General features: G+C 44.7%; 3 protein-coding genes across 6 annotated transcripts in view; 2 read left to right on the top strand and 1 right to left on the bottom strand.

Moving 5' to 3' along the window:
- The window catches only part of LOC311063680 (kinase D-interacting substrate of 220 kDa B-like), a 63,067-nt gene that overhangs the window by 19,005 nt on the left and 29,551 nt on the right, over positions 1-14,511 (bottom strand). For all 4 annotated transcript variants that reach the window (XM_084083214.1, XM_084083217.1, XM_084083216.1 and 1 more), the window contains exons 24-25: positions 6,993-7,171; positions 6,256-6,479 (exon numbers count right to left, since the gene is read on the bottom strand). In XM_084083214.1, coding sequence (XP_083939340.1) covers positions 6,256-6,479; positions 6,993-7,171 — 403 coding nt within the window. The remainder of the gene's footprint in view (positions 1-6,255; positions 6,480-6,992; positions 7,172-14,511) is intronic.
- Positions 9,327-12,601, top strand: LOC311063843 (nuclear factor 7, brain-like; the record flags this gene model as incomplete). Its single annotated transcript, XM_084083452.1, has 2 exons — positions 9,327-10,316; positions 12,467-12,601. The coding sequence occupies 2 exons, from the start codon at positions 9,327-9,329 to the stop codon at positions 12,599-12,601; spliced, it is 1,125 nt and encodes a 374-aa protein (XP_083939578.1).
- Positions 13,290-14,381, top strand: LOC311063842 (zinc-binding protein A33-like; the record flags this gene model as incomplete). Its single annotated transcript, XM_084083451.1, has 1 exon — positions 13,290-14,381. The coding sequence occupies one exon, from the start codon at positions 13,290-13,292 to the stop codon at positions 14,379-14,381; it is 1,092 nt and encodes a 363-aa protein (XP_083939577.1).

Raw genomic sequence — 14,511 nt, 5'->3', positions numbered from 1 at the left:
ACTCTTTGTGAAACTCCGGATCCTTCTTGAATTTCCTTTTAAGTGACATGACACGCTGCTCTGCCAGATGGCGGTTGTTAGGCATCGCTATATCCGTCTGCTTGAATGGAAGGTTTATTTGGTAGTGACCATCTTTCCTTTCAGTAGAGTCAGACATGATTTGCATGAATCTCTTGTCTTCCATAGACATTTCTGCCTTCTCTTCATAACCCTTTTCTGGGAAATCATAATTGAATTGTTGAATCATGAGGTCATTCAAATTTATTATCGATATGCGATTGCTGAAAATATGGGTTGGCTGCTTATGGCTTATTGTGGGTTTGTGTAGAAGCCCATTAACCACCCATCCAAGTCTTGTCTTTACAGCGTAGGGCCCATTACCCTTGCTATTAATTACTGCCCAAGGTTCCATAAACTTAGCTGCATCATTACCAATCAGGAGTCCAATATCTGCATCAATATATGGCAACTTAACCTCTTTTAGGTAGTTCCATTCTTGCACATCAACCTGAGTGGGAATTTGCTCCTTGGTTACAGGAATTTCGGTTTGAGTATAGAGTGGTGGCAGTTTTAGGAAATTATCTCCTTCAAGACATGACACTTCCAGCCCATTGATTCTGTTAATACTTATGACCTTTTCTTGTCCAAGAGTACGAAGTAGGATTCGAGTTGGTGTCGCTTTGGCATTCAGTTGCTTCCTTAAATCTTCAGTACAGAAGGTTCCAGTGCTCCCTGGATCAAGGAAAGCGTACGTTTGAAGTACTTGATTGGAATTTGACAATTTAACTTGCACAGGAACAATTGACAGTTTTTGTTGGTCACCGGCCCCAGTATGGATAGGCCTTTTCATGGTGACTAATGCACTGCCCACTGACACGCTATCGGTGTTTGGACTCGTTTGACTTGCATCTTTAAATTCAATGTGCAACACAGTAGGATGCTTCTTTGTACATATTTTACAAGTCATACGTCTTTTACAGTCCTTACTCATGTGACCCTGAGTCACACAACCGAAACATAAACCATTTACTTTAAAGAACTCAACTTTGTCTTTGTGCATTTTCTTATCCAATTCCTTGCACAAATCTGTGCTGTGGTTTCCTTTGCAGAAGAAACATGCTTTCTGTTGCACGGCTGCAGAGCTGCTTGTGCTTGGCTGTGACTTAGGTTCTGAGGATTCTGTTACTGTGGCAAAACTGCTTTTATAGTTGCTTTTAGTGTATGATGAAACTGGTACTGATTTCAAATTGCTATTTCGGGGAGAAGGGATTGTCCTCTTGTCTTTCGGCTTTGTGTCTTGTATTTCTCCAAAGAGGGGATCAACGGCAATGTTTGCTTGCCTTTCAATGAAATTTACAAGTTGTGGGAACTTGGCTCTTCTGTGTGTACGCTCATAGTAATCATATGATACAGTCCTCCACCTCTCTCTGTGCTTGAAAGGCAGTTTTGATAAGACAGATTTCAAGTGTGTAGGATTGTTCATGTCTTGCAGTATTTCATTATTGCTCATAGCATTGCAGCATGTTCTCAAGAAGAGTGAGTATTTATGTAGGGCTTTGCCATCTTCTGATCGGATTAAATCCCAATTCAGAATTTTTTCCTGATAGGTAGCAGCAATGAGAACCTCATTTCCAAAATGTTTGCGTAGCAGCCGTTTTGCTTTCACATAGCCTTTTTGGGAATCCATGTGAAGGCAGCTTCTCACAAGTGTCTTTGGTTGTCCATCTGTAAACTGTTCTAGAAAGAGCAGTCGATCTCTGCTGTCACTTGTTTTGCTTTCTACACAATGTTCAAATGTGCTAATGAAAGAGACATAACTTAATGGATCACCTTTAAAAACAGGAATTTCTCTAGAAGGCAAGAGTGAGAACCTCTGTTCTTGAATTAACATTTCTGTGATTTCGTTTTGTTTTCTCAAAATGTCCATCATGGCTCCGCCTGATCGAACATTAACCTGAGCACCATCTTGCAAGCTAAGGTTTGGGTTAGGCTGTTGGGGTTGTTGGTGAGCAACAGGCATCCGTGACCGTGACCTTATATGTCTATGTGGCTGCCGTGATTGGCCACTAGGGGCATGCTGAGACCTTTGCCTCAGTGGTGGCTGTGAAGCTGCTCCTTCAACTTCATCCTCTCCGTCGTCATCATCATCATCCTCATCATCATCCTGTAAATATTCATCATCCTCCTCTTCATCATCCAATCCATAATTATCAACCTGCTGGCTGTCCACTGGTAAGGATTGCATTGAGGCAAAATACTCATTGATGTGGATTAAGGGGTTAATATCAGACTTAGTGTCTACATGTTTAGTGACATCTAATACTTTTAACTTGGCATCAGCAGCTGCAATTTCCACTTCCAATTCAAATGCTTCTTTTTTTGCTTTGAGCTGTGCCTCCTCTAATTCAAATGCTTGCCTTTGCTTAAGAGCAGCAGCACGTGCAAGTAGGGCTGCCCTTTCGGCCTCTGCCTGCCTTAATGCGGAGGTGCTTGTGGCTTTAATTTGCTTTCTACTTATCATGCCAACTGAAACATTTCCAAATGATTTGACACTAAGTGCTTGTGTCACTTGTGTCACTTCTGGTGCCATTTCTGCTGGCTTTTGTGCCATGGCTGCAGGGGCATTATTTATCCATTCTATAACTTTGTCATGAAATTCACATATGCTTTTGAACTTAGGCCTGTACCACTGATCTTGGTCTTCTGAAGCTTCCTCTTCTGATAATAGCTGCTGTACTGATTTGTGAAGTAATTTGAAGTCATTTGTTTTAGAATTAAATTCATTGTATTCTTGTTTAACAATTTCAACATTTCTGTAATCAACCATAAGTGCTTGTAACACATTTCTTTTGCTTGTGAGTTGTCCAAGTTTAGCTTTTCTTGCATTACATTGCTTTGCATAATTAGCTTCAAGTGCCCTTTGAGTGGGCCTCACTTGTCTTTTCCCTTCAACCACAGGCAATTGATCAGTTTTATCAGAAGTGTGAACGGTGGTAACTTCAGGCACTTCAATAACAGTTTCAGGTTGGCCTAATTCCTCTTTATCATGTTCAGACATCTTTAAGCAGCATTTATTGTCCAAATCCAAACTTATAGCATCAATGCACACTTATTTAATGGCGACATATATTCATCCAAATCCTCCTTAAATGCGCGATTTTCGCGTTCATTTATCCATGTGACGTCGCACATTCCATTAACTTCAATAGCGTGACACATCCATAAGATCCTTTAGATCCATCCAATTCCATTCATTGTGTCCGTATCAGAGAGATTTTCAACTTGAATGTAGGGCCAATATGCCTATCTTCGCCAGAATACGTCTAAAACGCGCTCAACACTTTGACTTGGGCTGTCTCTTGTTACTCACTGTTTGATGTTGTTGATTCTTGTGTCTTCATGGATTCGAACAGGTTGATTTCAATGATTTGTGGAATGAGTAGTGTAAAAGTTTCAAATAATATGGGGGGCGGGGTGCAAACAACGAAAACAAGAAACAGGCTCCAGACTTTAACTAAAGGGTTTCAAAACAAATAGGCGCAGCATAAAGGTTCAAAATAAACTCAAAATAATTCGGTTCAATGTCTTTCATTCATGATCTGCGCTGTGTGTGTATGGTGCGAGCGAGCGAGCGAGCGGTTGAAAATCTGTTTCTCCTCTGGCGTCCTGCTACACACAGCTGCGGCCTGATTAATAGGGAATCATGGTGCCATTTTTCGAGGCGACCAGTGGGGGCGCCATTCAGTCAAAAAATATGAAATCAAATGAAATGGCTCCTACAGTTACAGTATCCGCCATTTCTCAGCCATTTTGTGATTATTCCTGTCTTACCTCACTTTGAAAGAGGCAAAGACTCTTTCAAAGTGACACATGTATTTATAGCCCGTTATATGTCACTAGCCAATCAGATCACACTATTTCACCGTATTGTCAAGTGTCACGTGAGGCTCGACCAATGTTTGCTTGGCTGACGGAAAGTGAAAACAAACTCTCCTGGCGGAGACAATTAATGCAATGATGTGAGACGTTGCATCACTGTTGTTGACAGAATTCATTATTCCTCTAACTTCTGACTTCAAGTTCACTTTAGTTACAGTCATATTATCAATGAAATGTTAGTGTTTGGGGGTCCGTAGCCCTAATGCATGTCAAACTGGGGGTCCTTGAAATGAAAATGGTTGAGAATCACTGCTAGAGCCGTAAAAATCTTCTCTTATGGGGGTCCCTGGTATATCTTTTCAAATGGGTGGTCCGCAGGCTAACAAGTGTCAATTTGGGGGTCCTTGACATCAAAAGGGTTGAAAACAAGTGCTATATTTCATGTCAACAACAGTGATAAATTGCTGTATTGCAAGGGATTCCCTTACATACATACGTACAGCGCTCATCAAAACTAAATCAAACGGGAGCGACAGCACAGACATTAAAAACATTATCCAGCAAATGAAGCGTTTGGCAAATGATGATGAAACACACAGCACTATACGGGGAAAACAAACATTCAAGGTCGTTTCCAACGTGAGATGATCGCCACGGTTACCTACCGACAACTGCCAGTCCGTCTGTCAAATGGAGAGCAACCGAACCGAGGGCAAAGTGTCATTGTTTAAGGCCGCCTAACTCCATCTGTGACCTCACACATCGCTGTTCACACCGATCTACCGTGTCTTGCCGTGTGTCGTTGTCAGCTAATGGTGTTAAAGGGATAGGTCAACCAAAAATAATCTCTAAAATGTTCTTTGGATTAGTCACCCCATGCAGACTTGAATTCATGGATATTTTTTTGTTTTTGTCGCATTCCTAACATCCTAAGCCAATAATTTAATGACGGGTGGACCAGTAGGCAGCGGTTCCGGTAGGACACACAAAGGAGGCTGTCTCCTACCGGAACCGCTGCCGGTCATCAAATTATTGGCTTAGTGTGAATGCGACAAAAACAAAAAAAACATCCATGAATTCAAGTCCCCATGGGGTCTTCTATCTATCTATCTGACGATAGAAAAAAGTCATTTTGGGGGTGAACTATCCCTATAAACACAGCTTGTTGTCAAAGGGATACTATTTAGCTTCAGATCAAAAAGTGGTAATTCAAATAGTTTAGTTGTTATTGACAGATATTATGGTACGTAAATATGTAAATCTTTCCCCCCTAAGATACAGTATGTCACAAGGAAAACTGCATTTTCATTTGGACAGATTGAAAATAACTATAGTTTTATACTTTGAACTGCTTGAACCCCAGCATCACTATTCTGGAGGGGACATTTGCCAAAAAATAGCCGATCTACAAGAGCTTGTAGATCGGCTATTTTCGGCAAAGAGATTTGTAGATGGAAAAAGAACGCACCATGAAGTACAGCGCAACTCAGGTCCACTTTAACTAAGCATAGAGGGTCTGAAGTGGTTAAACTGAAGTGATATTGATACATCAATCCATCAAGACCCGGAACACATCTGTAGCCAAAGATTTCTTTGGCTATTCAAAAATAGCAGATATACAAGCTCAGCCGCGCTATGAGCTTGTAGATCTGCTATTTTAACTCCGATCTGTGCTTCTGGGGGTCCCTGGAGCAACATCTTTTGAGATAGGGCCGCAGACCCCTCATAGCGCGACACTCTGTGCCACACTATGAGCTTGTAGATCTGCTATTTTTGAATAGCCCAAAGAAATCTTAAAATGCCACAGATGCGTTCCCGGATTGAATGGGTTAACAAACATTATAATAGTGTTCTGCGGGATTTTGTAACCCATTTTTCACCCAGTGCCTAAGCTTGTAATCCTGGGCGCTACTCTCCCTCTGCCAGCCTGGGGTGAGCCCCGAACTGAGCTCATGCTTCCTTCAACGCATGAGGAGGGAGCAGGCCGCTTCTTGTCACCTGACAGGAGGGGGGTTTCCCTGGTAGGACGTAGCGTGTGGAAGGAACACGCTATTCCAACCAGTTCCTTTCCCCTCCATCAGGCGCCCCGGCTGACCAGGGGGAGGCAGTATAGAGACCAGGATTACTGCATGTTTTTTGTGAGAGTACCTACCCTAGGGGACACGGGGAGAACATGCAAACTCCACACAGAAAGGCCCTTTCACCAACCCCACCTAGGGTATGGGCACTGATGACGCGGAGGAGAGGACACGTGCGTACAGCGTCCCTAGCAGGAATCGAACCCAGGACCTTCTAGCAAGCGAGGCGACAGCGCTACCGACTGCGCCACCGGCACTGGCACCCTACTTTGAGAAAACCCTGAACTAATAGACTCACTCTGTTGTAGAAGGGATGCTGTGGGCCCGCCAGGCCGCTGTAGTAGCTGCTGTGGGTCTGCGGCAGCGACACCATGCCCCCGGGGCCGCCCCCGTTGAAGGGGCCCGTGAAGGAGGCGGAGGGGGACAGGGCGGACACCTGGCTGTACACCGACGTGGGACGCTGGGTCGGGCCTTCCTGCAGCGCCGGGTAGGTCTGCACCTGCTCTCTGGCCGCACGCACGTCTGAGAGATGAAATAACACACAGAAAACCATATCGTCTCTGTCCGCTGGAAAGCGCATATGTCCAACACTGTTACTTGTGCGTGTGCGAGCGTGCTAGTGTGTGTGTGTGTGTGTGTGTGTGTGTGTGTGTGTGTGTGTGTGTGTGTGTGTGTGTGTGTGTGTGTGTGTTTTGGTGTGGTTATTCTTTTGTACCAGGAGTCAGACTTTCCAGGGAAAACTCAGGGAAGTAATTTGAGGATTTTCTTTTTGGTGGAACGATGCATGAAAATAATTATTTCCATTTCTTTACATTTGCCCCCAACGAAAAGGAGTAAAACAAAAATGTTTCGTTCACACATACACATACTTACTCAGTACACACACACTTTACTCAAAAGTGAAAAGTCTGTTGATTTACCATACTCTTCCAGGTACAATTCAACAAAAAGTTACTCAAGTAAATGTAGCCACCCATCCATCTCTGATTGGCATTAATGATGATAATATTATGATTCTGATCATATTTAATGTACCTGCGATGATCTCCCGTAGTTTTGGGTCCAGGTTGACGGTGCAGGGCAGGAAGGTTTTGATGTCTCGCGCGGCCAGGATGGGGGTGCGAGACGAGAGGAAGACCTCGAAGCTCCGCACGTCTCCGTCGATCTCCAGGAGAGGCTCCACATCTTTGGTGGTCGGGATGTTCTTGGAGATCCTGCAATCACACAGTACACGACACAGATATGAATTAATCACTTAACTCATTAAGACCTGAGGCCGATTCTACAAATGTCATCTAAATCTTAACAGTCTTCTGAAATTGCATATGATGCTATATAGCGGTGCTCAAACTTTTTCACGTCAAGGACCCCCAAAATAAGGATAAGGATAATTCCTTTTAACAGGTCGTTAATGAAAGTCCTTGCGGTCTTGTTTCCAATGAGAACCTGTGAGCAATTAGCGGTTAAGAGTCTTGCTCAGGGACACATTTAATTTCATCGACACATATGCTGACCTGGCCTGGAATCGAACCTGAGGCAACCAGGGCCTCTGGCTCCCTAGGCGGGCTCACTAACCATTCAGCTATGGCCGCCCCCTTATGATGATATGTATGATATGTATGTATTTGGCCACTGAGCCTGATCTCAACATATTTTGTTCCAGGGACGCCCAGAAGCAAAGATTTGAGTTAAAGATGTTTCATTTTGAAAAATGGTTTGAATTGATTTTTGAGTGGTGCCAACCACTCCTATATCTGACTTTGTCTGTGTGTCCGTCCGTATGTCCAATAAACAAACATTGATGACAACATCAATACGGGGCTCATCAAAGGCACCACTCTCTTCACACAGGGTGTGATTTTTTACTCTTTGCCTGCCACGTTTGAGATTTCTCGTCGGATTCTGCCTTGGGCGCAGCCTGCCACTGACATATCCCTGCGTGGATATGAGTCTGGTGCTTCTATGAGGACGTTAGTTTTCCAAGGGGCGAGATCAAAAGAATGGACCTACAACCAACTACCAAGTACAGTCTCCCATATCTGAACACTGGGCCCTGATTGGTCACCCTAGACTTCGGGAGCAGGAAATGGATTCACAACGGAGTGGGGCCAGATCCAAATCGCCGAGGGCATTTTTGTTTGCACTGGCAGATTCGTCTGGTCCCACGCTAATTTACCCCACCCAGCTTCCTTGCGGCTGAACACCTACGCAACGACTTACATAGCCCTGGCTAGGGTACCCAGCCTGGCGGGGATATGTGCTCTGAGGAGATACCTTGTGTAAAACTGATAATCGTCTGACTGGTGAAAACCGGACTCAAGAGCCACTGTGAGGCCTAACTGTGTTGTAAAGCCAGCTAGTCGTCCGTGAATATGCAATCCGTGATTAACTGGTTTGTAAGGCCAGCTAATCTCCTGGTACTCTGGAGAGAGTTAAGATGATCTTTGAGCGTTGCTGAGGACACTCCCTTTACCAGGGCATCCAGGGTCCTTTATACTGTTGGCTGTGTCCCCTGCTGTCACTACAGTGATGTCAGGTAGTGTCAGGCATATCCATATATGGAGCGGGCTATGTCAGTTATGCCCAAATCTGGGACTATGATGTCCGTCCTGGATGTTATCTCCATACTGTATATGGAGTTTCCAGGAGGGGTTTTCTGATGTCAGAGCTAGGTATGTTAGGAATCTCTGTTTACAGCCGTCTAGGAGAGATTCTATGCTGTCAGACTTCGTAGGTCGATCGTCTCCATTTATGGGAATCTCCATATATATAACACCTTGCATTGTGACTATTTTCACATCATCCTACTGTAAGTGCGAAATCTCTGTCCGTCCGTCTTTCTGTGTGTGTGTGTGTGTGTGTGTGTGTGTGTGTGTGTGTGTGTGTGTGTGTGTGTGTGTGCGCGTGCGTGCGTGCGTGCGTGCGTGCGTGCGTGCGTGCGTGCGTGCGTGCGTGCGTGCGTGCGTGCGTGCGTGCGTAATTCCACAAGCAGTGACGTCACTGTGACATCGTTCTAAACTGGTCTATTTCTAGAGAAACCCAAACCAGAGCACATCAGTTTCCCACAGCTGCATAAGGCAATAAGGACCCAGCTTGGATCCACTGAGTGTGACTTTTAACTAAATGGCTGCCCAGGTGTCTTTTTCTGAGGAGGATTTTTCCTGTCCTGTGTGTCGTGAGGTATTTAAAGATCCTGTTCTCCTGTCATGTAGCCACAGCTTCTGTAAAGCCTGTCTGCAGGAATGGTGGACACATAAGGAAAAAAATGAATGTCCGGTTTGCAAGAAAGTAAATAGAAGGAAATATCCACCCTGTAACCGGGTTCTGAAGAACCTGTGCGAGACCTTCATACAGGAGAAACGTCGTAAAATGGATCCCAAGGAGGCAGCCGAGGAATTACTGAAGCTCTTACAGAAGAAACGGAATGTCTTCAATAAAGTTAAAACAAACTGTGAACGAACCGGAGAACACATTATGGTCCAGACCCAAAACACAGAGAGGAAGATTAAGGAACAGTTTAAGAAGCTTCACCAGTTTCTACAAGAGGAAGAGGAGGCTAGGATTGCTGCACTGAGGGAGGAACAGATGCAGAAGAGTCAGATGATGAAGGAGAAGATTGAGGGTCTGAACAGAGACATATCAGCTCTTTCGAACACAATCAGAGCCATAGAGGAGAAGCTGAGAGATGGAAATATGTCATTCCTGCAGGACTACAAGGCCACAGTGGAAAAAGTCCAGTTCACACTGCAGGACCCTCAGCTGGTCTCTGGACCACTGATAGATGATGTCAAACATCTGGGCAACCTGACCTTAAGGGTCTGGGATAAGATGAAGGACATTGTCTCCTACACACCTGTCATTCTGGACCCCAACACAGCTCATCCAGGACTCCTCCTGTCTGATGACCTGACCAGTGTGAGATATGGGGAGAAACAGCAGCTTCCCGACAACCCAGAGAGGTTTGACTACTTGTACGTCCTGGGTTCTGAGGGCTTTAACTCTGGGTCTCACAGCTGGGATGTTGAGGTTGGAGACAATGCAGACTGGGGCATAGGAGTGTTATCAGAGTCTTTCCAGAGGAAGGGGAAAGACGGAGGGGGTCAATTCTGGAGTATGAATTTATACGATGGTAAATACACAGCGTACACACCAGGGTCATTCACTGATCTCTCCGTGAGGAAGAAACTCAGGAGGATCAGAGTCCAGCTGGACTGGAACAGAGGGAAGCTGTCCTTCTCTGACCCTGATACTAACACTCACATACACACCTTCACACACACTTTCACCGAGAAGGTCTTTCCAAACATTTATAATGGTGACGAAACTCTCCCTCTAAAGATGTTACCAAGGAAGATCAGTGTAATGAGAGAGAATAGTGATGACCATGGCCATGAAGCCATCATTTACCATGATGATGAGGATGATGACGATGATGATGTTGAGGATGATGATGATGATGATGGTGAAGACCATGATGACGATGACACGGACCACGACGATGATGATGATGATGATAATGATGATGATGATGATATATTAGATTATGATTATAGTTATTTTTATCACTAGAGTATGATTACTGTCACTTTTTTTTTGGTTCTCAAACTTTTTTACGACATGGCTTCTCATGCATGGTTTCCACAGCAACGTCACATCACGTCTCCCCCCCCTTTGATGCACAAATTCCAGCACTTGACCGGATAGTTATATACAAACTAGAGCGGGGGTCTTCACGTTTTTCAGGCCAAGGACCCCTTAGCAGAGAGTGAGATGAAGCAGGGACCTCCACAACATTGTATACAAACAAAAGGTCAATCAATATCAGTCATCAGAACCAAGGATGGGTGTTTTCAATGAATCTATATCATGGTTAAAATGGAGTTTGAAGTTACAATGGGTTTGTATAGGAGGAAAAAAAAAGAATAATATCATATCTAAATACTGAATCAAGCAACTTAAAAACCGTTTGGGGAGAAACACAAAAGCCTGAGTTGACGTTAAAATTACCACAAACATGTTTGAAAGTGAAACATCCCTGTAATCAGGCAAACAAGTTCAAATCCGGGGTAGAAGAGGAAAGTTACATAGTGCTGCTTAAAGGATTGCCAGCAGATCATTGACCACGGTCCTTGGAAAAACAAGCTCACCTTTTTCATTTAGTGTTTCAGTGTGACCGTTCTCATAGTTATATACACATATATACATAAATATATATGTGTGTGTGTATGTGTATGTGTGTCCGCGGACCCCCCCCCCCATCTGAAGATCATTTGTGCCATAGACCCCCATACAATTTGTGTTGTAAAAATGTTTCACAAATATTCCACATAAAAAAAATAAAAAAAGTAAAGATTTGTTTTGAAAATTGCAGATCAACAAGCTCACATCGTATCACATTGCGACACGTTGTGAGTTTGTAGATCGGCTATCTTCAAATAGCCACTGTATACTGTATAGGTTTTAAAGTTCTCATGTTTCGCTTCTTTTGGGTTTGTTTTCATAGACCTGGTTGCTTATTCCTCTCACAAACTCTGGCAACACTGCTGCCTTTGTTGTGCCGAGAGCTGCACTGCTGTGACAGCGGAACTCGACTCTGTCAAGTGTCGGTCCGGGTCTGATCTCATAAACCGCGCTATCCACCTGTTTCCTAGGTTTTCACTGTGTTCCACTTCCTGTCTTTTGATGCAATGAAATCCAATGAAACCGGTCAGATGACTAATGATATCCAATGAAATCCGACAGGAAGTGGAAAACACAAGCCTAGGAAACAGGTGGATAGGGTTCAATTAATTAACCCTGCACTCAATAAGCACCTGTTTCAACTAACTATACGCATTTCACTCCCAACAAGGATCGTCAGACATGACTGAATACCTGACAAGCTATGACGATCAGTCTCAAATGTTCGCTTTAAACCCATTCAAAATCGGGAACGCATCTACAAATGTCTTCTAAATCTTAACAGTTTTCTGAAAGATGTATGTTGCTATAATATCAGTGGTGCTTTTCATGTCAAAGACCCCCAAAATGATATGTATTTGGCCGCGGACCCCAATCTCAAAATATGTTGTTCCAGGGACCCCCAGAAGCAAAGATTTGAGTACAAATGTTCGCTTTAACAAATATATATTCAAAGATTTGCACACATTTTTACATAAAAAAAAAAAATGCAGATCTACAAGTTCATAGCGAGGCACTCGTGCCGCGCTATGAGCTTGTATATCTGCTATTTTTTGAATAGCCAAAGTATAAAATAATGGTTTAAGTGGTTACACAGATGTGTTCCCCGGTTTGAATGGGTTAACCAAACGGCGTGTGCCAATTGTAGCAATTTCCTGCTCAAGCTTGCAAACCTAAAGTGGTACTATGTTAAAAAAAGAATTATGAATAAAATGTAATTGTGTCCAATCTGTATGGTAGAGTATCCTAATATACAATAGAGAGTCGCGTGCATGCGTGGCTGTCTGCGTCTCCAAGCTGTATGTGTGTCTGGGTCTCCAACAAGTTAGGTTTCGCGAGCTACAGGCCTGCCTGTGCCTGTCTGGGTGGAGCTACAGGGTTTCCAGGTGGAGCCACAGGGTTGCCGGTTTTGCTTTCAATTTGGCCTGCTGTCTCTGTCTCCGATGAGCGGGCCAGGCTACTAGACGGGATCCCCGCGCAGCGGATAGATGGGAGGGCCGCGCAGCTGCCCGAACCTCTAGTGTTAATACAATATAACTTACACAGTTGAGGTACAGTTGGGGTGGTTGTATTTTGTCTCCCTTGCTCTTCTATTGAGCCAAGTTACATAGTGCAACAGTTTTAGAAACGGTTCAAAGGCAGCAAGCACATATTGCCTGCAACTGCACACCACCGTGGCAGCATATAGTGACAATTTAGAGTTACGTCACAGTGACATATTTCTAACTATTTCTAGAGAGAACAAAACAAGAACACAACACAGTCTTCCCACAGCTACAGGAAGTGATATTGACCGACCTTCAATCGTGAGCGTGACTTTAACAAGAACCGGAGTTCAGGGTCAAAGTAAGCTTCAGGGGACATTCTAGAGGGACTGGCCGCTTTTCTTGAGCGTTGAGTGACCAAATGGCTTCCCAGACATCTTTTGCAGATGAGGATTTTTCCTGTCCCGTGTGTCATGAAATATTTAAACAGCCCGTAATCCTGTTGTGTAGCCACAGCTTCTGTACAGCCTGTATAGAGGAATGGTGGAAACATAAGAAAACAAGTGAATGTCCACTTTGCAAGAAAATAAATAAGAGAAAATATCTACACTGTAACCTGGCTCTGAAGAACCTGTGCGAGACCCTCATCGATGAGAAACGATGGAAGATGGATCCCAAGGATAAAGCCCAGGAATTACTGACGTTCGTACAGAAGAAACTGCATATGTTTATCCGAGTTAAAACGATCTGTGAGCAAACAGCAGAGCACATTAAGGTCCAGACCCAGAACACAGAGAGGAAGATTAAGGAACAGTTTAAGGAGCTGCATCAGTTTCTACAAGAGGAAGAGGAGGCTCGGATCGATGCACTGAGGGAGGAAGAGGAACAGAAGACTCAGAAGATGAAAGAGAAGATTGAGGGTTTTAACCTTGCAATATCAACCATTTCAAACTCAATCAGATTCATAGAGGAGGAGCTAAGAGCTGGCAATAACACAGAGGTCTACAAGACCACAGTCCAGTTCCAACAGCAGGACCCACAGCTGGTCTCTGGGGCACTGATAGACGAGGCCAAACACCTGGGCAACCTGCCCTTCAGAGTCTGGGACAAGATGAAGGACGTTGTCTCCTACACGCCCGTGATCCTGGACCCCAACACCGCCCACCCAGAATACATCCTGTCTGATGATCTGACCAGTGTGAGATGTGGAGAGAGACAGCAGCTTCCCGACAACCCGGAGAGGTTCGACAGGGTATGCTGTGTCATCGGTTCCGAGGGCTTTAACTCGGGGACTCACAGCTGGGACGTTGAGGTCGGAGGCAATGAAAACTGGGACATAGGCGTGTTGGGAGAGTCTTTAGTGAGGAAGGGGAGAAAAGGGGGTCAGTTCTGGAGGATAAGTTTCGAAGAGGGTAAATACAAAGCATACTCCCTATCGGGGACAACCATTGACCTCCTAGTGAAGCAGAGCCCCAAGAGAATCAGAGTCCAGGTGGACTGGAACAGAGGAAAGCTGTCCTTCTCCGATCCTGACGCCAACAGACCCCTGCACACCTTCACGTACACTTTCACCGACGCTCTCTTTCCATTCGTTCATAACGGCGATGACACTCTCCCTCTGAAGATGTTGCCGCGGAAGGTCAGCGTGAGCGAAGGCGACGACCGCAACGGGGCTTCCGCTAGGCACGTGTCAGGCCGACCGGCGTGGCTTCAGGTTTTCTGGCCATATTGTAACCAAGCCCCCAGAACCGCCGTGTAACGGTGAAGTTGCTCAAATCTGGGATTGCAGGACTTCCGCATTTTAAAACGCTACTGCGCGTGCATCCACCGTTTGAAATTCTAGAGCACTTGCTCGGGGCTCGGGGCATCCCAATTGAGCACCAAAACGT

Source organism: Gymnoscopelus microlampas, assembly GCF_963454915.1.
Source record: "Gymnoscopelus microlampas genome assembly, chromosome: 16".
Taxonomy (NCBI): Eukaryota; Metazoa; Chordata; class Actinopteri; order Myctophiformes; family Myctophidae; genus Gymnoscopelus; species Gymnoscopelus microlampas.
Note: the sequence above shows the minus strand (reverse complement) of the source record. Positions and strands in the feature narration are given on the sequence as shown.